The sequence below is a fragment of the Muntiacus reevesi genome, chromosome 3, assembly GCF_963930625.1.
Source record: "Muntiacus reevesi chromosome 3, mMunRee1.1, whole genome shotgun sequence".
Classification (NCBI taxonomy): Eukaryota; Metazoa; Chordata; class Mammalia; order Artiodactyla; family Cervidae; genus Muntiacus; species Muntiacus reevesi.
In genome coordinates this window covers 10,866,985-10,893,878 of record NC_089251.1, presented here as the reverse complement: position 1 = coordinate 10,893,878, position 26,894 = coordinate 10,866,985, and the positions used below count along the sequence as shown (strand labels likewise).

The window sequence follows — 26,894 nt, the reverse complement described above, 5'->3', positions numbered from 1 at the left end:
AAGATGCCGTGTGCAGAAGGATTCACATTTATTGGTTCAAATACAGTACCTAACATTCACTAAACATGCATTTCACACTAATTGGTCACATTTCCACAGGTAGTCAATTCACAGAAAAGGGCCCATTCCGTGCCAGATGGCAGGGTGGGAGGTAGCAGAGGGCCTGGGTAGCAGAGCCCGCCAACCGTCACTTGGTCATGCAGGACTGATGAAGCCAGGTTGGCGGGCAGCCCTTGGCCGGCCCTTTGGGGACAAGGGCTCAGAGACATCCTGTTTACTCGACTCCTGTACAGGACTGTGGGTAGAGGTGGGCCTTGGGTAGGGAGCCCAGGGGGCGGCTCATGGATGCACGTGCCCTCGGAGCTCCTGAAGGTGGTGTCATGGGAGGTGGTGCTCCCTCTGCCTTGCATCACAGGAAGGAAAAGGAGGCCTCTTCAAGGGGGTGGCTGGTCCCTGGCTGGGCAGGTGGGAAGGACTCCCCAGACAGGGGCCCAGACATTACAATGTAGCCACAAGCCCCTATCGCAGGCCTGGGATGGCAACACAGACAAAAACACCCAACACCCCAGGGCAGGCAGGGTTTCTTTCTCCACAGAAACATGTAAACAGAGCAGGAGTTACAGTATTCTTTTCCCACAAGATTCCTCAGAGAGGAATAGACCAGGATGTCACTCAAGAGGTAGTTTTTTTTTTTTTTTTTTTTCATGGAAATTTGAGTCAACAACATCATCATCTAAGACATTTCAGAGAAAGAAAACAATGGTCACCAAAGGGCAAAAATGATCCTTTGGCTGGCAGGGCTGGCTCCAGGATTTGGAAGACTAGCCTCCACCAGTAAAACAAATTTTTTCTTGGGCTTGAAGCAAGCTCTGGCCTGATTCATGGCTTCCCTTTGAGCCTGCAACTGATTCCTGAGCAGGCTGTAGCCCACTGAGGGCTGCAGGCCGAGAAGAGAGGCCAGACGGGTACTGGATTAGGCAGAGGGACTGGGCATCATGTGAGCCGGTAGAGGCAGGGTCACTGTGGTTCATCTTACAAGACAGACTGAAGTCTTCCCAAGTCTCAAGGGAACCCAGCTCTGGTTAAAGAAGCCCCAGCAATGGTCTGTGGGGCCCCTGCCTCTGAGGAAACAGTCCAGGTCTGGCTTCTAAGCCCAGAAAAGAAGCTGTTGCTTGTGGTAGCCAGGAGATGGGTTTCTGGGGACCCTGTAATTAAATACACATCCCTGAGCTGTGGCCCTAGAAACCCTTGCCTCAAGGCTAACCAGTTTCCAGCACCTGGTGGAATGATTGCCGTTTCTTATCCTGAGACACAGATAAAACATCATTTCACAGACACTGGACATAGATGCATCAAACTGAGGGAAGAGGGAGGAATGATCAGATGCAAAAGCAGAGGGGAGGGCAGGGGGACTCTCATGGATCAAGTTGGGAAAGTAAGAGTGGTGGGATTTTGTTTAGGTTTTTTTTTTTTTTTTTTTTTTAATTTTTTTTTAACTTTAAAAAAATCAATAAAGAAAAATTTAAAGTTTAATAAAAGCGTTGGTCTAAAAAATTGGATTTCTCAAAACAATTGCAGAATTTTAAAAAGCAACTAGAAAAGAGGACATAGACCAGGGGCCCAGAGCTAAAGACTTGGAACCACTGCTCAACTTCCTGCCCTGTGGCGAGGCCAGTCTTTTTACTTTGGCCAACCTTGGACATGGCCTGGATGTTGCCAATACTGGGTTTGTCTGTCTCCATCTGTCCCATTCCCCAGTAAACTGAGAACAAACTAAGGTAAGAAATGGGCAGCAGAGCAAGGCAGCTAGCTCAGAAAGCCCAGGGCTTTAAGGACGTGGTAACATACTGGCCATGGCAGGACTCCCTTCTCTGACAACGGGTGGCAGGTGTGAGGCAGGGTGCTGTGGAGTGGGTGACTGTCATGATGCCATGGAGACTCCTCAGCTGCCTCTACCCCTCCTCCTCTGGATCTGCTTTCCATCCCTGGAGGTTTGCCCACCTCACTATGCAACGGGCCTGGGGGGTTGGGTATCCTCTGAGACAGGTGGAGTGCTTTGAGACAGGTTCTGGGGAGTCTCTTCAGACTGAGGGTAAAACCACCAAGCCTGTGAAAGACTCCAAAAGCCGACAAAGGAGCCAGAGAGCGTGAGTTGTGGATGAAGTTCCAAGATTCCAAAGTTTTGTCTTGGGTCAAGAAAACATGCAAAGGGAAAGGAAGAGAAAAGCTTGTAAGTTTCAATGCAGTGCAATGATTGGGATTCTCCTTTAACACACAGCTTTCAGGGTCATATTTTTATGGTGGAAAGGTTCTCACTCAAAGTGAGTGCTGTTGGTGGCAGAGGATCAGAGAGAGGACAGAAGAGAGGGGAATTACAGACAAGATGCACAACTTTTTTCTTTTCCACTAGCAAAAAGGCTACCTGTTAACCAAACATCATGGGAAGAAAGGCAAAAAACAACACATCAAACCTCCCCCTCCAACCTTTCTCTGTGTCCTTCAAACTGAATTCACAAATACATCTAGTGGCTGACCTAATGTCTCCACACTGCTAGCTACACTCCTACCTTCCTCTCATAATACCTGAGTTTGCGACGCAACACAGTCACTTTACCCTGTTTAAAAAAAGCCCACGTCATAAAAGGACTGGGTGCAGAAGACATTAAAGGCGGTCCACAGGTCAGGCTCCGGCTCGGAACACACGGCCACTTGGCTCAGAGATTCTGCAGGGCTCTCGGCAATGAATGGGCTCTTTGTTCTGTGGAATCTGCTGCAAACATTTGTAAAAATGGATTTGTACAATGGCAACTTGCAGAACCTTTCCCCACACAAATTAACAATCTGCTCTGTTTAATGCTGCAGTATTAAAGAGACATGCTCCTGCCTCATCAGAGAGCAATTCCTTTCAGTACCCAACCCAACCACTAAAACACTTAAAAGAAAAACAATTTCAAAAAAAATAATAATAATTTGACCGATGGAGGTCTAGCAAAGAAAGATAAGCACACAGGAGCTGTCTTGGAGAAGGGGTCTCTGACATGTGCATCCTCCCCTACCTTGAGGAAAGTGGCTCGGAGTCTGACCTATAGCCAAAGACTGTGATCTAGTTTAGTTAAATAAAAGATCAGAGAAACAAAAATACTGTGAAATAAACAGATACACACAAATCTTCCCATTGACATGTGAAAAACATTCTGGTTGGAGCTTTTCCTGAGGAACATGTCTCTCCTTTCCTTTTTTTTTTTTCCCTTTCTCAGAGCAACTGGAGAAACAACATTCAGAAGTAATGCTCTGAGTTTTAGATCCATCAAAGGACAGTTTTCACTCTCTGTACCCGTAACAATTCACCGGAAAGAAAAAATTACAATCTGACACAGACTACCTGATATGCACACAGTGTGGTGGCCCTCTGCGTAAGTGTGCTGGGCTGAGCTGGGAAGACAGCAAACGGCCTTTGACTAAACAGGCGAAAAAGAGGTCCTGTGGGCCCCCAAGCCTACCTGGGGATGTACCCAGCTAAACGGCCTGTCTGCTGCACTGGCTGTGGGAGGGACCTGGGTTTACGCAGGGACAACGGCTGAAGTGAGGCGGAGAAGGAGAAAGCACCTGAAAGAATCCCACGACAGACCTGGTGTGGCAGCTGGCCAGAGCCAAGAGGGCAAGGAACGGTTCCCGGGACGAGGTGGGGCAGGCAGTGAAAGAATGAGGGGTCAGGCCATACCTGCGGGGGGCAGCTGGGCCTTTAGGAACACGAGGTAGTTTAAAGACCCCTTCCCTTCCAGGAGTTTTGGGCTCTAGCCCTCCAGACCTCAGTCAGCCAGGCCACTGACACTCTAAGGGGCAGCTGCGCCACTCTGGGTCTTGGGCTTATTATTCTGAGGAAACCTGATCTTATTTTGGGAGCGATTAGGAGAGCCTGGAGTAGAATGTAGGGGCAAAAATTCTGGTCAGCAGATGGGTGAATGGTCCTTCCAGCTGTTTGAGATAGAGACTGCAGTTCCTGATTCAGATCTGGAGGTGGGATGGGATGGGTGGGGAGATAAACGGGACCTCCAAAGGAGGAGTGTTCATTCTGTTAGCAGTCTGGCTTTTGTCCCACTAACCTCTGAAGGTGAAAAGAGAATAAATCAGTAGTGAGCATCAGGATTTAGAACATGACATTTTGTTCAGCTGTTTTTTCAAAGGGTCAATAGGAAGTCATGTTTATAAGGGAGAAGCAATGAATATAAGGAGAGTAAGGAACTAGGTAGCTGCGAGTCCCAAGATAGCTTGTAGGCTAGTCCCAAGGATCAGCTTATCACCAGGGTCTTGCCTAGGTGAAAAGGTGACAGCGGCAGAAACTAGTACTGGTGGTATGGATGGTGGGGAGGGGAGGCCCCAGAGTGTGGTGTGAGAACGGAAACCCTTCTCCCTGAAGACTTGCTTGGAAGGTGGACACCTAACTTAGATTTGGTCACTGTGCCCAACTCTCAACTTTCATGCTTCCCAAAGAGAAGAGATGGTTAAATCCTCATCTCTTGATCTGTTCCCAATGTCTCACCCACTCTGCTTAGTAATCCTCCTAACACCACTTCCCCTTTTATGGTGTGCTCTTTTACCTGGTAATTCTGTAGCTAGAAAAAGGCAATTTGCTCTCTGACAGACAAATATGAGTCTGCTGAGAACGTGTGGAAAAAGTAGGGTTGTTCACACCCTTCCCTTTCCACTGAGGTAGTCATCTTTGTCAACATTATGGAAATAGTCATCTCAGCCCCATCCCACCCTCTCCCTCAAAATACAAAAGAACTATCTCTAAACAATGACAACACTGTAACATTAAACATCTTCACATTCTGTAAACTGCAAGGAAATGCATTGGCTGCATTCACACAAAAGCATGTGCATCATGTTGAAGGCCATACATTCAACTCTGTCGTGAAATAAATATATAGAAAAATGAGGTTAAAAAACAAGACAAACAAACAAAAACTCTTCTTGCTGTGGAGGCAACTGGCAACGTTGCTCCACAGCCTCCATCTTGGTCTCTCTGGCTTTCTTCTGGAGCCTGTCCTGCCCACCCCAGGCGTTAGGGTTGGCCTGAGGAGGGGTGCTGGGGACAGGTCACTCCTTGCCCACACTTGTCTTGCAGGAATGCAGCACCACCTTAAAGAGGAGAGGCAGCTGCTCCAGGGGAACATTCACCATCTTTCCTGGGAAAAGGTGGAAAAAGAAGAGTCAGTTTTGGCAGCCAGTGAAATGGGGGTTGCCTCCTCTCGGGCTGGTGAAAGAACACTGCCTTTTTGAGTGACTGAGGCGAGGAAAGTGCCAGGACTACTACAAAGGTAAAACAGACTGGGCTAACTCTAATCCTTAGCCCCATTTCGGTGCCCTAGGGAGTCTAGTATTGGTGCAAGCTATAATTATGGCTACTATCCAAAGAATACTAACTCTGTGGTAGGTGTTTAAATATATTATCTTATTTAATTCTCACAATATTTCTGTATGATAGATATTACTTTTTATCCCCATTTTACAAACGAGGACTCTGAAACTGAGAAGTATTCTTAGGTGTCCTCTTAGAGAAACTTATATCCTGTTTCATTTCCTAGTAGAATCTTTAACCAGCATTCTATAAAACATTGCTCTTCAGAATAGTATAATGGGAATAAAATGTACTGAGGAGAGAGGTGGAGTTTATAGGGGAAGATAAATTGAGAAATTCAGGGTTAAAACAGGTTTGCTTGTTTTAAGTTGGAGGACTTCTAAGAGCGTGCAGTGAGATAATATACTTTGTAAATATCTGAGGCTACAATTCTCCCTGACAGAACCCTAGAGTTACCGGGGAGTTTTGTTTTTTTTTTCAATACTGATGACCAGGCTCCACTCCGTTATCAATTAAGTCAGAATCTCTAGAGATGCAACCCAAGCATGGGTATTTATTAAAAGCTTCCCATGTAATTCCAAGGGCTGACAGGGTTGACAATTCTGCCAGTTCTGTGGGGGAGAGTGGGGTATAATTACTAACTTCTATTTCATAAAGCACCTGATTCATATCTCGTTTGGAAGAACATAGTTTTGAAAATGCTGAGACATAAACTATCAAAACACTCCTAAAATTCTACCAGTTTATTTAGGTCCAGGTCATATCTCCTAGACTATTCTGTGGCCCAGAAGTTAAAAATTGATTTTATCAGATTGAACATTTTTTCCCTTCAAAACTGTATTCCTTAATTTTACAGAAACAATCTTAGCCCAGACGTCACAGTTCTGAGCTGCCCCTCAGTATGTGCTAGATAACTGTAAACAAGATTCTTTACCAAATGAAGTAAAACAACAGTAAAAGCCAGGATTTTAGGTTGAAATGGACCTATTTAAATGTCAAGAAGCTCAGAAGGGGGTCAAGATCACAAAACAACTACAACAAAAGTTGCTTTGTGAACGCAGGATCTTTGACAATCATTTTAAAGTCGCCACTTTAAATGAAAGATCCTCAAAAACCTCCAATAGGCAATTCTATTCAATAAAATTAATTTTAAAAATTGAGATATAGTTAGTTCACATGCTGTAAAACCCACCCTTTTAATGTATATAATTCAGGAAATGAAGTTAATCTGAAAAACTTTGAGCCTGTTTCCCCATCCATATAGAGTGGTCAACTGCAAGTCTTGCAGAAATTGTTCTGAGATTGAATAACAGGCCACCAAGTATCGTGCACATTACAGGAGCCTAGGCAATGTTAGATTGTCTTCCCTACAAAGAAAAAACAAACTTCTCATTATCATGTAAATTTTTCTGAGGGCAGGGCTAGTACTTCTTTTAATCAGCTGGTGATGGGCCTGGCATCAGTATCCTGAAAACACTGCTTTCCTCATTCCCTTCACAAGTTAAGAAAAGCAAGGAAGCCCAGGACCCATTACCTGCAATATATCGAATCTCAGGTAAGCACATCATGAGGTCAGGAAAACGGTTCGGCTGATGTGTATATTTATATTCAGTGAAATCCTGGCAAATGTACCAATATCGTTTGTTCAACTGTTCCAGCTGCGAGGCACTGGTCAGACCCCTGATATCTGTGAAAAAAGACCACAGGAAATGGGAGGGACTTCCGCCAGTTCCTTGAATATGTGTATCTTTCACTGAAAAGTTATTAAACATTGTCTCAACAGGGGATATTTTTTTTCTGACATGGAGGAATAAAAGCTCTGGGTAAGAGAAGAGAAATTAGATAAATGAAAAAATTATCAAGGACAATCACTAGACTGAGCCCCTTGAGGGATAGTCTGTCATCTCTCTCAACTTCATACTCAGCTCCCAGCACAGGGTTTGGCACAAAACAGGTACTCGTGGATGCTGAACAAGAGACTGAATGATTTCCCAATGTATCCTTCACAATAGCTTTAAATCTGCTCTTTGCTGGCCCCATTCAGAAATCACACTGACACCTATGCTCTCATACTTGTACATATACTCACACAGGGTCTCCTGTGTGCATCTACTCAGACTATTCTACCTGGGCCACTGGTATTCTACTGGGTCCCTCCAGCTTTTTTTTTTTTTTTTTCTTCATATAAGCATATCTTGTTTTATTGTGCTTTGCTTTACTGCACTTCACAAATACTGCATTTTTGACAAATTGAAGGTTTGTGGCAACTCTGTACCAAGCAAGTCTACTGGTGCCATTTTTCCCAACAGCATTTGCTCATTTCATGTCTCTTTGTCACATTAGGTAACTCTTGCAATATTTCAAACATTTTCATTCTTATAAGATTTGTTATATGAATCTATGATCAGTGATTTTTGATGTTACCACGGTAATTGTTTTGGGGTGCCACAAACTGTGCTCATACAAGATGGTGAACTTATCAGTAAATGCTGTGTGTTCTGACTGTTCCTTTGGCTGTTCCTCTGTGTCTCTCCCTCTCCTTGGTCCTCCCAATTCCCTGAGAAACAACAGTAGTGAAATTAGGCCAATTAATAACTGTATGATTGCCTATAAGTGTTCAAGTGAAAGGAAAACTCACATATCTCTCACTTTAAATCATAAACTAAAAATGATTAAGCTCAGTGAAGAAGGCATGTCAATAGTCAAGACAGGCTGAAAGCTAGGCCTCTTGTGAGTTAGCAAAGTTGTAAATGCAAAAGAAAATTTCTTGAAGGAAATTAAAAAGACTACTCCAGTGAACACAAAAATAATAAGAAAGTAAGACAGCCTTATTGCTGATAAGGATAAAGTTTGAGTGGTCTGGATAGAAGATCAAACCATCCATAATATTCACTTAGGCCTAAGCCTCATCCAGAGAAAGGTCCTAACTCCTTTCAATCCTATAAAGGCTAAGAGAGGTGAGGAAGCTGCAGAAGAAAAGTTTGAAGCTAGCAGAGGTCGGTTTACGAGGTTTAAGGAAAGATGCTGTCTTCATAAAAGGATGAGGTGAAGAAGCAAGGGCTGACATAGAAGCTGCAGCAGGTTATTCAGATGATCTAGCTAATAAGATAATTAAAGAAGATGGCTACACTAAACAAAGATTTTCAATATAGACAAAATAGCCTTATGCTGGAAGAAGATGCTATCTAGGACTTTTCACAGCTAGAGACGAGAAGTCAGTGTCTGGCTTCAAAGGACAAGTTGACCCTCTTGTTAGGGGCTAATGCAGCTGATGACTTAAAGTTGAAGACAATGCTCATTTACCATTCCAAAAATTCTAATGCCCTTAAGAATTATACTAAATCTACTCTGATTGTGTTCTATAAATGGAACATCAAAGCCTGGATGACAGCACATCTGTTCACAACGTGGTTTACTAAATATTTCAAGTCCATTGTGGAAAACTACTCCTCAGAAAAAAAGATTCCTTTCAAAATATTACTGCTCACTGACAAAGCACCTGTCATCAGAGCATCAGAGCATCAAGAGTTCTGATGGAGATGTAAAATGAGATTAATGCTGTTTTTATGCCTGTAACACACCCATTCTTTAGCCCATGAATCAATGAGTCTTTCAACATTCATGTCTTACTACTTAAGAAATACATTTCCTAAGGCTATAGCTGCCCACAGATAGTGATTCCTCTGAAGGATCTGGGCAAAATAAATCTAAATCCTTCTGGAAAGGATTCACCATTTCAGAGGCCATTCCTGAGTCACTGAAAGAGGTCAACATATCAACATTAACAGGATTTTGAAAAAAGTTGATTCCAACCTTCATGGATGACTTTGAGGAGCTCAAGACTTCAGTGGAGAAAGTAACTGCAAATGTGGTGGACACAGCAAGAGAACTAGTATGAGAAGTGAAGCCTGAAAATGTGACTGAATTGATGCAATCACATGAAAAAAATTTTAACAGATGAGTTACTTCTTATGAATGAGTGAAGAAACTGGTTCCTTGAAATGGAATCTACTCCTGGTGAAGAAGCTATAGAGACTGTTGAAACAGTAACAAAGGATTTAGAATATTACATAAACTTAGTTGATAAAGCAGCAGCAGGGTTTGAGAGTACTGATTCCAATTTTGGAAGAAGTGCTACTGGGGGTAAAATGTTCAAACAGCATGGCATGCTACACAGAATACACTGATGAAAGAAAAAGTCAATTCATGTGGAAAACTTCACTGCTATCTTATTTTAAGAAATCACCACAGCTACCCTAATCTTCAGCAACCACCACCCTGGTCAATCAGAAGCCATCAACACTGAGGCAAGACCATCCCCAGCAAAAAGATTATGACTCACGAAGGCTCAGATGATGGCTAGCATTTTTCAGCAATAAAGCATTTTTTTTTTGAGGTATATACTCTGCTTTTTAAGACAAAATGCTACTGCATACTTAATAGACCACAGTATAGTATAAATATAAATTTTACAGGCACTGGAAGTCAAGAAATTCACGTGACTCACTCTATGGCAACACTCACTTTACTGTGGTGGTCTGGAACCAAACAAGCAGTATCTCCAAGGTATGCCTGTAGATGTCTTTCTCATGTACATGTATATATTATATAGTGTATTCATATAAACACACACAATCCCTTTTGCATACATAGAATATATTAATAAATATTCTCTATATAAATCTTACTCTGCCTTTGAGGCTCCACTATCAGATTTCTCTTTCTCCAAGTAGTTGTTATTGATCTCCTTCCATTTGAGTGGTAGAGGGTGTTTTCGGGTAAAATTTTTTAAAAACGTGGACCATTTTTAAAGTCTTTATTGAATTTGTTACAATACTGCTTCTGTTTCACATTTTGATTTTTTGGCCAGAAGGCACAAGGGGATCTTAGTTCCTTGACCAGGGATCGAACCTGCACCCCCTGCATTGGAAGGTGAAGTCTTAACCACTGGACCACCAGGGAATCCCTCTCCCCTCACTTGAGGCTCAAGCAATGCATCAAGTGCCATCAGAATGTGTACTTCTTGAGACTAGGAGCCTGGGATCTAATTTATTGCAATGTCTTTAATCCTTGACACAGGGCCTGGCCTAAGGGAGGCACACAGAACACCAGACAGATATATAAGAGGTGAGGAAGCAAGAGGAAGAGGTTTAGCTAGTACCAAGGGAGGAGCTGGCAAAGAGAAGGGAATCAAGAGTCTCTGGACTAGGAAACTGAATATAGGAAGAGAGCACTTTCAATGTCACAGGCAGCAAAATAGCCCAGTTCCACTCTGAGAGCAGCTCACTCACATGCTATTCTGGAAAAAAGGGAACACAAATTTTCTTGCATACTCTGGTTACCAGCAGCTACATAACACCACTTCACAGGTAATACTCCATGCAAGTCATGATCACCACTCTTTTAACTAAAGCCATGCTTGATATGGGTGTGAGTTTTTGTGCACCTCCACTCTGCCCTGGAGGGGCCCGTCAGAACCACGGCCAGCTTGTCACAGATTCCTTATCTCCAATAGTTTCATCAGTCACTTTGCTCTTCTTCAGTCACTGGTAAACTTGTGCATATTTTAAATGACGCATGTACTGTCCTTGGTGTCTGTGTTTAAATGCACTAAAACTGACTAAACAAAGCAAATCCTCTTCCTTCCTCTATGAGTTATAGAGGCTGTGGCATTTAGGTTTGAAGAAAAAAATCCCTGCACTACAGTGGGGCAGGGTGATGAGGAGGGCAGCGCGGGACTTCCAAGATCAGTACCCATATGATGCGACAGGCCTGAGGGTAAAGGAGATAGGCGAGAAACATGAGGGCAAATATTTGCTGGCCAAAGAAAACTGAGTCCTTTCTTCCTACCCTCAGTTACTCACCTTGATTTAGAAAGTTAATTGCTTTCATGCAAGCATACTCCTCATTGCTCACTTTTAGCTGATGGAACTTGTGATACAGGTAGATGAGCCGCTCAATCACCTCCATCCCTTCATCACTAAATCTGGAAAACAGACACAGGTGTTAATAGTGGGCTCTGACTACCAGTGGAGGTAATGGAAGGGAGACAGAAGTCTCCTACACCTCCTTAAAGCAACTAAGACAGGAAAGAGGTTGAGATTGGGGGAAATGGAATCCAGAAGCACTTGTGAAGGACAGGTGAATTCATGGTTTGTCTAGAGGCCAAGGCAGCTCATACAAGCTGCTGTTCTCAAGGTCAATTAGGGTCAGTCATGTTCAAGTTCAAATCCTACTCCATCACATACAAGCTATAAGACTTTGGGAAAGTCCTTTGACCCCTCTAAGTTTTGAGGATCTCTTCTGTAAATAATGCTTGCCTGCTCGGGGTGCAAGGCTCAAAGGGTGCTTGGGAAGTAAATGTAGAGAAATGCGTCATTAAGATACTGCTGTTGCTGCGACACAGCCTTCAGCAACAACGGCAGCTACCATGAGCTGTGGTTCTATGTGTGCAACTGCCACAATGAAGAAAAAGCTGCTGACTGTATTTAAGTTCACTGTTTCCAGCAGGGCTACTGGCAGGCCTGACTTCAGCTAGGGAGGGAGGGAGACATAAATTGAGCCTTCATGTCATGCCAGTCTCTGTGCTGGGTACTTTATATGTATTATCTCATTTAATTTAATGTTCTCAGCCCTATGGCCTAAGTGAGGTTACAATTACCACTGTGCACTTGAGACACTACAGTTTCAAGGAACAGAGGGGACTGGTCCATAAGCACATGGCTAGCTTGGAACGGACTGAGAACCCTGAATCTGGGCCAGCTCCCTAAGATCTTGGTCTTCTCAAAATCCAAAGTGGCCTCCATTAGCAGAGAAGACTCAATGCTGACCATGCTTGCTTTCTTTGGATGAGAAGTTAATTCCTTGAGGCAAAGACCAAGTTTTAGGCAAAGGAGCTCTAGGCTGGGGGACTAATATTCCAGGTCACAGTGAGGAATATCTTATACCAAAAATGGAGATACTCTCAAACCAAGAAGGCAAAGCCTTAGTGGGGAAATAGGAGTTTATAAAAGCTGGGGTCAGGCCCAGTGTCTAGTCTTCTTGTTCTAGACAGCTGAGTCAAGAGAAGTGCTTAGCCTCAGAGCTGCTTCCTGGCGACATGTTCAGATCTGGGTACTGTAGCCCCTTGCCAGGCAAGAAGACCCTGTTTGGGTAGGGTCCAGAACTCCTGGGGATACTCTACTGCTGTCTGGGTCCTACTGCTTTCTGTGCTGACTCTGAAGGCTTTCTTTGCAAGGGCTTGGCTTTCCAGGAAAGCAGGACATTTTCTCTTCCCTAGGGAAAGTCTGGCTTTTGTTGGGGCCAGAGGCACTTGCACTTCTCAAGCAGCAGGGGGAGCTGCAGCAGCAGCTACTTGCAATCCAGAGCCCCGAACCTCTGCCTCAAGGCTTGGCTCCCAGTCAGTTCACTGATTTGAACCAGCATGGCTGACTTGTTTCTCTCTGGCTCTTGGCCCAATGGCTTTTACAACTTTACTAATACTTTCCCAGACTGGTTGATAGATTTATACTTAATAACCACTATAATAACCATATCTACTCTTCTACCATTTGTTGAGTGTTAGCTACTTGCCAGATACTTTGTTAAATATTTTACATACATTATTTCATTGGATACTCCCAATAAATTCACAAAATGGATATTATAATCCTCTTTGTTCACACGTTGAAACAACGGCTCAGAGAGATTATTTACCATACCTTTATTGTGGTCTTATATTTTACCCTCTTGATAATCTGATAATCTGTGAGATAAGTAATACCACCTTCATGTTAGGGATGAGGATGCAGAAGAGCTGTCTTCCCCAAAGTTGCAAGTTAATAATAAAAGTAAATGGTGGTAGGGTCAAGGTTGAACGTTTTCTCATCCCAAGCCTGTTGCTTTCTCAGCATTACAGTGTCCTTCCCCTGACCGTCTTGTTCTTAACTGGCAACTGGGAAAGGCTACCACAGTGGCCACTGCAGGAGGTCTCTGTTCCCAGAGTGGGTGCTGGACTTGCTGCAGTGCACAGAACAGCCCCTCCGCTGCCTCCAAGATGCTGAGACCTGCAGCAGGCAGTGTGCCTGGGGGTGAAGATCACTCCTCATCACAGTACTTTGCCAGCTACTTCTGTTCTTGAGACGTAAAAGCTCTTTACTGAAAATGCCCACTAGTATCTGTGTGGAGGGGTAGGGAGGAGACGGGATGGGGTTGGGCATGAAAGAGGAGGATGCAAGTAGAGCAGCAGTGTCAGCATCTGTCTTGTGGCCAAGCAGTGTAGGGAGCAAAGATAACGCACTCTCCCCTCATCAGTAACCTCTTGCCTGAAGTGCTCACTCTGGCTCTGCAGACCCTGCAGGTGTGTGGCTAGCAGCCAGACCCCCAGACAGCAATGCCAAACCTATTCCTAGTTGAGTCTTGACCTGAGGGACACAAAGGAACTCCCACACGCCTGGCTTGAGTATATGACCCAGATCTGCCCTCTTGCTTCGGGAGAGCACACACCCGTTTTCTGAAGTTTTCTAGGACAGGCAACCATCATGGACCCCTGGCAGTCATGGCAGGGGGCTGGCAGCCAGCCCAGCAGCCCCCACTCAGTCTCCACAGACTGACTGCAAAGCTTTCCTCCACACCCCGCATCCCACCCCCTGATAAACAAATTGTTCTCTGTTCCATGAGCCTGCTTTCTCCTGTAGCCGTGCCTCCTCCACATCTGCCCACTCCACAGTTCTAACGCCCCTGTATTCCCTGTCTACAAATTATCAGCACTCAAAGGCAGAAAGTTGGACAAACACACCCATTCTTCTTCTAGGTTACCATTACACAACATGCTGGGACAAGGAAAACATGCCTGCAAGGATCCCCCAAACCACTGGACCATTCAGTCAGCAATTGAAGCTGACACTGTGTAAGTTATGTCCCATTAAGGGAGCTGAAAGGCCCAGTTGTCTCTTTTTCATTCATCTAAATGCACCTACTCCCAGAGGCAGTCATCGGCCACAGCCTTAGAGGAACTGCCATCTCAGCACTCACATACAGACTCCAAGATGAGAAGACAGACTGTGGCTGCAGGGCAGAAAATCAAACTTTTGAGAAGGCTAAAAAATTTAGTAATGGTAGAGTCTGGGCTTTGGAGCACAACAGATCAAGGTGAAAATCCCAACCCCATCTCTTTTAGCTTTGCAGCCTTGAGTTTTCACTCTCTGAACCTTTTGCTCCTCATGTGTGGAACAGGGATAATATTAGTATGGTCCCTTAGGGAAGTGGTGAGAACTAAACAAGTAATGTTTGTAGAGCACTTAAGATGGATTTTGGCACAATAAACAGTCTTAATCGTTAGCTATTATCATTATTAACAGCAGCAGCAGTAGCATCACTCCTGTTATCACAACCAAAAGAAAAGACTGAGTTTCCTTGAACCTACAGCTAGCGCCTTAGCAAGGAAGCTAGGAGGCAAGTTTCCAGAGATCTGGCAGAAATGAAGCTAGTGCTCACAAGATAGACATGCCCATTAAAGCCCATCTAGTGTGAAGCATCTTCTCCTAAGAGTGAAGGAGTCTTGATTAGGGCCAGGAGCAGTCACTGGCTGGTGCTACAATCTGCTTTAAATCAAATTCACCCAGCTCACTGTCTGATAACAGCCTGATTAAGGAAAATGGGCACCATAAATTTGATTCAATATTTGAGAAGAGAAAAGGAGGTGGTCATGTATCATCTGAGAAAAGCCTTTTTGTGACAGCAGGAACTCACTTGCATTCAACAGTTGTGAAAAACTAAAGGCATTTTGGGGGAGTGGGAGTAACACTGCAGCAGACAAGGTAGGAAAGAGCTATGGCCAATTACAGACTCCACAGTCTCGGTTTCCAGCAGAGTGGGGACAGACTTACAGTGATGAGCCTGATTCCAAAAGTTCTTGTACTTCTACTTCCTCTGGCCTCCTAGGAAGTTCCACATGCATCTCAGACTCTGAGTCAATCTCAGACAGGTGCATCTCTCTTCCCAGGCTCCATTATCTTGGTTAAGAGAACTGGTGCCCACTTGCCTGGCAGTATCCCAACTTCTTCACTCACTGAGGCCCCACTGACTTTACCTCCCTGGCATCTCTTAACTCTGTGCTGCCCTCTCTAATCCCATTGTCACTGCTGCCTTGTCCAGGACTTGTTGACTTTTCCTGGCCTATGGACCAGCTTCTTACACTGTATTTAGCCTTGTCCATGCAACCCATCCTGAACTCTATAGCCACAGGAATCTTTCTAAAATGCAACCTGACACGCAGTTGCTTCACTTTAAAATGTCCTACTACTTAATACCATTGACACAATAAAATCCAAATTTTTTTCGATTAGCATTTGAGTATCCTGATGACTTGTCTTTCCTGTATCTTTCTTTCCTGCCATTCCTCCCCTCATTTCTCTCTCTCTTAGATGTATTCTCTCTATACTCTAATCCACAGGATTGCATTTTGGTTACATGTTCAAACCACTCACTCAGAATCTCAATAATTTTTAGGACTCTGTGTTATCCTCCTGCCTGCCTCCTATTCTCTATAATCTGCTTACAAAAATTCCCCTACAAGATGCAGCTCAAATATTTTCTCCTCTTTGGCAAGCATTCCCTGATCATGCAAGTAGAGGTACTCATTCCCTAGTCTATGCTTTCACAGTCCCTCATAAGCCCTCCTCAATCTCCACTAGTATCACCCTGAACTGTAGATTCTTTCTGCTTCTATTTGTCCCACAATACCCTAAATCAAGAATATGAGCTTTCATCTCAGAGTCAGAAACCATGTCTGCACCATCTGTTATCTCAACACCTCTCCTCCCAACACACACAATAGGTGCTCAATAAATCAGCATCGCATCAGAAATGACACGCTGAAGTTTAACTTGTATTTTTCCACTGAAGGATTCCATAGTAGAGTGGGAGTACTAACAACAAATCTATTTCTTATCCTCAGAACCCACTTGAGAGCTCAGCTGCAACTCGTGTTTCAGAGTTAGCACTGTTCAACAGAACTTTCTGTGATGATAGAAATGTTCTATTGTATATCTGCAACTGTCCGATACAGCAGCCACTAGCCATATGTGGCTCCAGAGCTCTTGAAATGTGGTTAGTGTAAATGAGGAACTAAATTTTTATTTTTTATTTATTTATTTTTAAAAAATTTTTTATTTTAAGTAATGTCAATAGCCACTTGAGACTAGCAGCTATTATGCTGGATAGTGGAGCTCTAGATTCTCTCTGATAAAGACCCTTCGTAGAAAGTAAAACTTCCCTCACTAGTTCAGCTGTTACTGGTCCCTGCCTTGTTCTTTCAGCTCAAAAGATTGGAAAGAGTGGGACAGGGTGTTTTTTATGAAGCATAAAGCCAGGGAACCCCACACGGTCAGTGATCCCTGCCTACCTGCAGAGGGTTTGGGAAAACTCATCATCCCACAGAGGGCAGAGCACACTTTTTAGACAGCCTCAGGCTGCACTGGTGGATTCCAGGCAAACAGAGAGGCCAAGCTCACTGGGCCAGCTCTGCAAACTCTGACAATATTAGAGCTGGCTTAGGCTATCCAAACACTCAAGTTGGCCCAGAGTTACAGAGCAGGAGACAGGAGATTGATGGAAACAAGTGAATTAGAGGCTCAAGACAAAGGGTTAGGTTATCTGCAAAATCAGATAGCTCTGTTTAAGGACAAAATGTCAGCTGGGTTAAAACTCTTGTCATTTATAGATTACCAACAAGCCAGTAACCATCATTAATAAGGAAATAATAGAAAACTGGTGGAGAAAGTACCCAGACTCTTCCCTCCCTCAGCTATGCAAAGGGCCCTTGAAGGTGTTGGAGCTTTGTTCCCAGCCTAAGTCTCAGCTTATTAGGATGATTATGTGGCAGAGGGAGATGTGCAGAGAAGTCTGGGGGCTGGAGAAGTTGGAGAAGTTCCAAAAAGACCACCTTCTCAGCTTCCTTCCATGGGGGCACCTTTTCTTCTCTTTTTCTTGGTGTTCTAGAATGTCATGACTTCTATTATTTTGAACTGCCTAGTAAAGGAACTATTAAAATAGGATTTAAACTTTGTTTTTCATATAAATAAGTCAGTAAGTCAGAAATGTATCAATGGATCATTTTTTTCTGATTTGGGGATGTAACCTGCTCTAGGCAAGGAGGTTAGAAAGATCCTACTCAGTGGAAAACATCAAGAAAGGAGAGCTCAGTATTTCAATTCCATCATCTTATCTTACTGCATCTGAGATACAGTGAAAGAGCCTAAGATTTCAGTTGGGCAGGCACAGATTCAAATATAGACACTGGGTTCAAATCTAAAACCCTCAAGGGCAAGTCCTTCTGAACTTCAGTTTTCTCATCTATAAAATGGGCATAACAACACCTACAATGCTAGAGGCTGTGAGAAAGAAAGACAATAATGTAAAATACCAAGCCCAGTGCTTGGCACACAGTAGGTACTACAATAACTCTGGGGTCCTGTTCTTGGATTATAAATGATAGCTCACAGTCCCTAACCTTATAGGAAAATCTCAGATTTCTGTTTTTTCCAGATACATTAACTCAGTAATCCAGATGTGATCAAAATAACAGTTAAGCACTTGCTAAGTTTTGCTGCACATTATCATTTTTTCCTCACAACTACCCTGTTGGAACGGTATTGTCATTACCCTACTTTATGAATTCAGAACCTGAGGATGAGAGATTTGACCAAAGTTACAAGTTAGTCAGTGGCACAGTGAAGATTCACGTCCATCCCTGGGTGGCTTTAATGCCGATCCTGTGGAGTGCCAGGCACCCTGCCTGGTAGAGATGACAATGGTCTAGTTGCCTGAGACTTCCTCCCCAGCAAGGAGCTCTCACCTGTGTAGTTCTTCATCTGAGGGTGAGTACTTGGCAGTGACATCAGCCAGCTCCCCGAAGATCTGCTTGCTGTAAACAGTGAGGGAGGAGAGCAGGATTAACTCCTGCCACGTAGAGCTCAGGAGGCACGTGTAATCCTTGATTGAGAGCTCGCAGAAGAAAGGCAGTTTCTTGATCCAGGCAATCTGCCTAAAAAGCAGCTCATCAGCCAGGCGGCAAAGCAGGGCAAACAGCTCTGCCTGAGTCACAGCATATCTGGAGGGGGTACGGAGAGGGGAAAGTTACTTTTGGTGGCCAAAGCAGTAAGGATGGGGGCCAAGGAGGGAGATATTCCTAAGGGCACAAAGGGTCTCTGGCAGTGGGCTCCTTGCCCTTCACCATGGATCTCCAGTTCCATTCAATTCAGTCTAATGATAAAAGGATAGGACTGGGGCCCGCAGTAAGCTCAAGGCTGGAGGGGCAGGTTTGGTAAGAAAAGGTTACAAAGGGGAAAGGAGGCTTAAAAATTTGGGCAGTTGTCAGGAGTATGACTTTTAATCTCGGTGTCCACTAATGCTTTATGTGTTACAAAAAAACTCCCAGTTTTGGCAATGAAAGCTCCGTTAGGGTACATCTGGTGCCCACTCAATACATGGGTTGACGCAAAACTCAAGGTAGTCAATTGAGTCAACCATGATTGAGTTAGCTGTGGGGCGAGATAGTTGAAAAAGAATACAACATGTTCAGAAGCTTTTCTTGCTCTCACGGCACCCCCTGGTGGTGAGAATTCAGGAAACTAGAGTTGCTCGGCCCTTCTAAACTACCGTGCAATGGAAGGAACAGGGACTTCCTCATCTCTGGGCTGGAGGAAATAGGGTCCCAGTTTTCTTTTTCTCAAGGCCCTGTTGTGTGACTCTTCTCCACACCCCCACACCTGACTTGTAAAGGTTTGATGATGGCTTCCCTGTAGGAAGATAACTGAATTTCCTCTTCTGAAACTGGAGACTAGCTTAAGAAATCTCAGGGTATCTTGGGTGGGCGGCGAGGAAGAAGGAGATCTAAGCTTAATAACACACTCAAATAGCCTATGGTTCAGGTCAAATGACTACTGAGTACAGCAATGGGTAGGCCTAAATGGCTGAACTATTATCTACTCAGGCAGAGCTGACAGGACTGAGAGTATTTCTTCCACTCACTCAGGCCTGCACATAGAGCACATGGCACTATGTTGACTAGGGATACAGACAGCCCACAACCAGTACTATGTTAAGAAGTCTAAACCTAATGTACAATTTTATCCAGAATTACAGCTCATCTCTGGATGAGATGAGCTGGCATCTCTGGCACATTTCAAGGTCTGGCTTACTTAAGCCCAACCAGAAACAAAAGCCCTTTAATCCCAGTTCCATAGGGACAGATAAATAGACCCAGCTCTATGAGAAAAGATGTTCAAGAGAAAAATTAGAGACCACTGACTTCAATGATAAGCACAGATTTGTCCTCTGATGCCTGAGTCATCACTTATTATACCCTGACTCATTTCAAAGCCCGGGATGAAGGTGGGTGTGGGGAAGGGGTCACACTGAAGCTGCAGGGCTAAACATAGCAAGGCTCACTCACCCATCTTCAATCAACATTGGTGTGCCCAGTGGCTCCAGGTCCTCGGCTGACACCAGCTGATGAATCAGACTGTATGACTGGGGATCCAGGCTTCGAGCTTGTGGGGGCAGAAGTGGCGAGTGGGCAGAATAGCTAAAAAGGTGCGGTATATATTGATAGTGTGGAGGCACAGACATCCCCATGTATTGATCCCTGAATGCCACGAATCCATTTAATTCCACAGACCTGCTGGAGAGAAAAGTCTCATGTCAAGCAGAACCATCACAAGTCCACTGCCTCCTCAGAGGAAGTGAGCCAGGAAGTGGCTCAGGTGTTCTTTGGCTATGCTCCCTGTCTTCAGTAAGCCAGGACCACAGTCAATGGTAGCATGCACGCCTCCCCTATTCGATGGGGACTCTGTCGAGTGTGTATAGGCGTGGCTCACCTTTGGACACTCACGACCTGGCAGAGTTGTACTGAATAAATATTGATTACATGCTCTCTTTGTCACATTTGGGGAGTTTCACAGAATATTCATAGACTGTGATGACAAAGGTGAGTGTTTATATTTTATACTGCTAGGACAATTAAGTCAGAGACAGGTTAAGTGTCTTGCCAGACCACAAAACAAATCAGCACCAAGCAAAGAACCTGGCATGTGGCAACAACTCCCTGGACATTCAAAGGAAGGAACAAGCTAGGGAACAAATGAATGAATAAAAACTATAATGAAATGTATCAAGAGAAAGGCACATTCTTATCTTCCCCCCTTTTTGGAGAAATCTAACCACTCAGTCAACTAATATTACCTAGATGCATCTCCTGTAACAGGGCTGGCAAACTATAAACCATGGCCTGTTTTGCTAAGTGAGGCTTTATTAGAACACAGCCACACTCATTCATTTACCTGTTGTCTCTGGTTGCTTTTGCACTACAATGGCAGAACTCAGTAGCTGAGACCTAGACTGTATGGCCTGCAAAGCCTAAAATATTTACTATCTGGTCTTTATAAAAAAATGTCCTATTGCAGAAATTTCTGGAAAAAAGAATCTTCTTTGGTGATGGTTATATTTCACACCTAACAACTAACTTAAGATACCATTCTTGCACCATGAGTTAAAAAACTGGTATTTCATGATACCAACAAATCTGACTTACTTGAAGTTTTCACTGTTTCTTAAAATTTATAATGTGAAAATCTTTATTCTTGCTGAGGCAGAGAAATGATAGCTTAGTCCAATATTGTCAATGTGTCTTTTTCCCCCCAGTGAAAAAATAACCCAGAGAAAAGAGCTACAAAAATTAAAATGTCATTCTGTTAGGTGAAGAAAGTATGGACACAAATAGTGGCTACAGCACTTTAGCAGTCTGCTAGAGAATGCCAACATTTTCAAGGTCTTTAGCTAAAAAATGGGCTGCAAAATGCTGCTTTGCATTATCCTGACTCCTACCCCAAAAGACTGAGGAAGTAAAAGTACAGTGGCTGAGACAGATGGGCAGGAATAGCAGCCCAGCCCTGAGACTGCTTGCTTGTGAGTCCACTCTTTGGGTGATCCCCAGATGATGCTGGGATTGCCTTGAAGCTCACCTGGAGGAGAGTGTAGAGCCGGGTGAGGGCTGGTTGCTCTCTGAAGCCCTGTTCCCAGGGGAACTGTGGTCGCTGTCACCATGGTTGCTCCAATGATTGGCCTCTTCCTCAAATTCTTGCCCAGACATAATCCTTTCGATCTCTTCCTCTGATATCTTTGATAAGGCATTGATATATGTTAGACTGAGTGCTCAGGATACCCTCTGTTCCTTCTTTAGGACTGAGAACTTATTTAAAATTCATGGGGATTCCTAGAACTCTCTCTAGAGAAAACCAAATTTCCTCCCCGCCACCCCTATACTTCAGGTCTCTCTCTCATAATCTTAGGACAGTTTGGTTGCCTATCAGCACTATGGCTCACCATAGCCTTCCTTTTGCCCATTTCCCCTCCTCTCAAGCCATAACGCCTCCAGGTTCCTCAACATTCCTCTTTGTCCTTCATCTAGCCTTTCCTACTGTTGAAACACCACTCTTCAATAACAAACTCCTACTTGCACTTTAAGACCCAATTCAAATGTCACCTTCGTTTTGATTCATTCTATTACTAAGCTCAGATAGAATTTTAGGTCTTTCTTCTATCCACTCATATAATTCTATGTATTCTGAGAGACAGAATAGCATAACAGTTAAGAGTTTGAATTTTACAGTCAAATCACCTTTGTTCTAATCCAGGTTCTGCCACTTTCTAGTTGTACCATCTCAGAACAAGTCATATAATTATGTAAACCTAAGTGCTTTCATCTGTATAATGGAGAGAATAATATTAAGTATCATATAGGATTGTTGTGAGGATTAAATTAGTTAATATATTAACACATGTTTAGAAAACAGCCTTGCACATAGTAACTATTATAGAAGGTTGACAATGGTATCTTCATTACCACTGGATAATGTATCACAAAAATATCCCCAGTAAGACCTTAGGCTATGACAGGATCTAGAAGAAAGCAGTACTCAAATAAATGCATGATGGATAAATGAATAAATGTCCACTTATTAAGTACTGACTATACACCTTTACATGAGTTTTCTTAGTAAGAAAGACATTTCTAAGCTATTGAATAAAAGAAATTATAGCTCCACCAAGCAAACTGGCCTGCCCATGTCTGAGCAGGAGTCTGAGGAAGAGGCCGGAGTAGCCATGTATGCAGTCCAGTGCTCTAGCTACAATGCCATACAGGGAGTGGCCGAACACTTCTTCCACAAAGTGTGTAACCCAGGGTTGAGGCCAAGGTGGCTAAGGTCAGCACACGGAATGGGAGTGAATGTTGAGTAGGAAGACAGATGAATTTTTGCTTTTTGTTCCTAAGAAAAGCCTGGGAAGACATTTTCTCCCAAGTCTATCTGACTCAAAATTGCATACTTCTTTGTTGCAGCAGCCTATGAGGGAACTTAAGAGCTGCTCCAATCATAAACACAGGAGACATTTAGAACTGGAAGTCAGCCAACACAGAGGACTTGGAGGGAAAATGAAAACGTTTACACGGTGCTCAAACTGAGTGATTGGTTTTAAGTAGCTTAGACTGCATATTGAATTGAGGGTTTGTCTTTTTTTATTCAGTCACATGTAGCAAAAAAAAGGAAAAAAAAAAACGACCCAAATCTTTTTTCTTAGAAGTCTGCAGAACACAGAACATTCTTTACATTTAATGAGACACGGGAAGACAAATGGTGCCATCAAATGACAAAATATCTAGTGAGGCCCTGAATGTGCAGCCTCAGTAGTGGTGGTGAGAGCAAGAGCAGAGCATGGAGGGCATGAAAGCAACTGAGTGTGGTGAGAAGGGCCAGTTATGGTAAAGTCACGCTTATCCTAGCTGGAGTCAAAGTTAGACTGTAGCAGTCTCTCCCTGTGGGTCCCATGGGACACTAAGCAATCACTAATGCACTGAACAGGAGATGGGGCGTGTTGGGAGTGCCTGAATCTGGGTTTAAATCTCATCCACCATTTCCTATCTAGGTACTTATTGTTGAGCAAATCATTCAAGTTCTCTGAACCTTAGCTCCCTCATCAGTAAAACAGAGGTAACACTCCCTCATAGCTCATGGTTCCCCCACTAGATGCTGGAGCAAACCTCACTATTTAACAGGTTAAGTAATACAGACTTGGGAGGTTAATCTAAGATAAAGGTATTAAGTGCATGGGCACAACAGGTGCTCAACAAGTGGAAATTCTATTCCTTTTTATTTTTAATTACAATTAAGGTCTTGGAGATAACAGCTCTCTCTTCCTAACATACCACCTAGAAACAGAAAAAGACTAAAAGGAAAATTATATGCCCAGTATCAAAACCACAAATGCAACGAGAGATGAAACAGATTTTTCTGAGCATCGTTTCCTCAGTTCTGGAGAAAACAGAGAGTCTGTAGATGTAAATGACTGAAGATCCCTTGGCATGGTGAGAGAGTAACAGAAGGTACTCAAAGAACATTAGGTAATACTGAGGAAGGTTTTTAATTGAGAAAATGCTTAAGAATTCTTCCCAATGGATAAACTTTCTACTGTATCTAAATATAAAAAGAACGAATACAAATAAAGACCATATGTGAAAAGCCCATAGCTAATATCATACCCAAAGGTAAAAAATGGAAAGCTTTTCCTCTAAGATCAGGATCAAGGCAAGGATGCTCACTCTTAACACACTTATTCTAGATATTACTGGAAGTTGCAGAGCACTAGGCAAATTAAAAAAAGAAAGAAAGAAAGAAAAGGCATTCAAGTTAGAAAGGAAGAAGCAAAATTATTTCTGTTCACAGAAGGCATACAGTCTTTCTATGTCTTTAAAGATGTCACCAAAAAGCTATTAGAACTAATCAAAGAATTCAGCAAGGCTGTAGGACACAAAGCCAACACAGAAAATTAGTTGCATTTTATATACTAACAATGAATTACCTGGAGAGAAAATTAAGAAAGCAATCTCATTTACAATAGCATTAAAAAAGAATAAAATACTCAGGAATAAACTTAACTAAGGAGGTGAAAGACTCGTACACTGCTCAAAGAAATTAAAGACACAAATAAATGGAAAGTCATCTTGTGTTTATAGATTAAAAGACTTAACATTTTTAAAAACTCCATACTATCCAAAGTGTCCTATAGATTCAATGCAATCCTTATCAAAATTCCAATGGCATTTTTTTCTGCAGAAAAAAAAAATCCTAAAATTCATATGAAATCACAAAGAACCCCAAACAGCCAAAACAATCTTGAGAAAGAACAAAGCTAGAGGCCTTGTATTTTCTGATTTCAAAACATATTACAAAGCTAAAGTAATCAAAACAGTAAAGTGCTGGCACAAGGACAGACATACAGATCCCCCAAATAAGCTCAGATATATGGTCAAAATCTTTTGACAAAGTTGCCAAGACTCCACGATAAGAAAAGGAGAGTATCTTCAACAAATGGTGCTGGGAAAACCACCTATGCATAGGATAAGAATGGAATTAGAATTTTACCTATACTATATGCAAAAAGCAACTCAATGGATTAAAGACAAACATAAAATTTAAAAAACTCCTAAAAGCAAACATAGAGAAAGTTTCTTGACACTGATTTTTTTTTTTAAATTGAAGTATAGTTGACTTACAACATTGTGTTAGATTCAGGTTTATAACACAGTGATTCAGTATTTCTGCAGAGTCTATTCCATTATAGGTACAAGATAATGGGTGTAATTCTCTGTGCTATAAAGTATTATCCTGTTGCTTTATCTATTTTATATATAGTAGCTCATATTTATTAATCCAATAACCCTAATTTATCAATGAATTTGTGACTATGACACCAAAGCAAAAATAGACAAATGGAATTACATTAAACCAAAAGACTTCTGCAAAACAAAGTCAACAAAGTGAATGGGCATCTTCCAGAAAATTTTTACAAACCATATATCTGATAAAGGTTAATATTCAAAATATATAAGGAATTCCTACAACCCAATAGTCAATTAAATTAATCAGCCTGATCAAAAAAATAGCAAAATACTTGATAGACATTTCTCCAAAGAAAACATATGAATACCCAAAAGGCATACGAAAAGACGCTCAATGTTACCAATCATCAGGGAAATGCAAATCAAAGCCATAATGAGATATCACCTCATACCTATTTGGATGGCCAGCATCAAATAAACAACTATGCAAACAAACAAAAAACTCCCAGAAGACAAAAAGTGCTGGAGAGGATGCAGAAAATTAGAACCCTGTGCACTTGGGTGGGAATATAAAATGGTGTGGTGACTATGTAAAATAGCATGGAGGTTTCTCAAAAACTTAAAAATAGAATTACCATATGACCCAGTAATCCCACTCAGCCTATTTATCCAAAAGAGTTGAAATCATGATCTTGAAGAGATATTTGCCCTCTCATGTTCACTGTAGCCAAGGCCACTGTCACTGTAGCCAAGAGGTAGAAACAATCTAAATGTCCATCAATGGATGAAAAAACAAAATGTGCTATATATTACTTATAATAACCAGGCCATGGAAGCAAACTAAATGTCCATCAACAGAGGAACGGATAAAGGTGTGGTACATATATACATATACACAGTGGAATATTATTCAGCCATAAAAAAGAATGAAATAATGCCACCTGCAGCAACATGGATGGGACCCAGACACTGTCATACTGAGTGAAAGTAAGTCAAAGAAAGATAAATATCATATGATATAGCTTTTATGTGGAATCTAAAAAAATAGTACAAATGAACTTATGTAGAAAACAAACGTATGGTTACCAGGGGGTAATGGGTGGGGAGACTCAGAGACTGGGATTGAGAATCTCCTATACTAGTACTATATACAAAATAGGTAATTTAAAAGGGACCTATTCTACAGTACAGGGAACTCTACTCAACACTCACTAATGGCCTATAATGGGAAAAGAACCTAAAAAAAGAGTGGACATATGTATAAGTGATTCACTTTGTTGTACAACAGAAACACAACATTGTAAACCAACGATACTCCAATGAAAGTTAAAAGCAAAAACCAGAGAGCAAAAACAAAAAACCCAAAAAGTACTATATACAAAAATGGAGTGTTACTCAGCTTTAAAAAGGAAGGAATCCTGTCATGTGCTACAACATGGATGAATCTTAAGGACATTATGCTAAGTGAAATAAGGCAGTCACAGAAGGACAAGTACTGCATGATGCCACTTATATGATGTATCAAAAGTTGTCAAACTCTTAGAAGGGGAAAGTAGAATGATGGTTGTCAGGAATTGGGGGGAAGGAGAAATACGGAGTTACTACTAAAGTTTCAGTCACAAGTTTAAAACGTTCTAGAGATCTGCTATGCAAAATGTGCATATAGTTGACACTATTGTATTATACACTTAATTTGTTAAGGAGGTGTATTTCATGTTATATGTTTTTATCACACAAAATAGAGCAGATATGAATGGAGACTGAAATATATTAATTTGTAAGAGATATAAATGATTTGAATAAGTAAATAAAAATGTTTGATGAAAAAGAGAATCCAACTGAGTGCACATGTATACCAGGCTCACATGATAGAAAACC

General features: G+C 42.4%; 1 protein-coding gene across 3 annotated transcripts in view; it reads right to left on the bottom strand.

Moving 5' to 3' along the window:
- Nucleotides 1-27: 27 nt before the first annotated feature.
- Nucleotides 28-26,894, bottom strand: part of NR6A1 (nuclear receptor subfamily 6 group A member 1) — a 215,463-nt gene continuing 188,596 nt past the window's right edge. For 2 of the 3 annotated variants that reach the window (XM_065928470.1, XM_065928472.1), the window contains 6 exons: nt 21,364-21,518; nt 19,797-20,024; nt 18,198-18,452; nt 11,227-11,348; nt 6,897-7,049; nt 28-5,189 (listed from right to left, as the gene is read on the bottom strand). In XM_065928470.1, coding sequence (XP_065784542.1) covers nt 5,101-5,189; nt 6,897-7,049; nt 11,227-11,348; nt 18,198-18,452; nt 19,797-20,024; nt 21,364-21,518 — 1,002 coding nt within the window. In that variant the 3' untranslated portion in view covers nt 28-5,100. The remainder of the gene's footprint in view (nt 5,190-6,896; nt 7,050-11,226; nt 11,349-18,197; nt 18,453-19,796; nt 20,025-21,363; nt 21,519-26,894) is intronic. The other variant, XM_065928471.1, reaches the window with a different exon arrangement.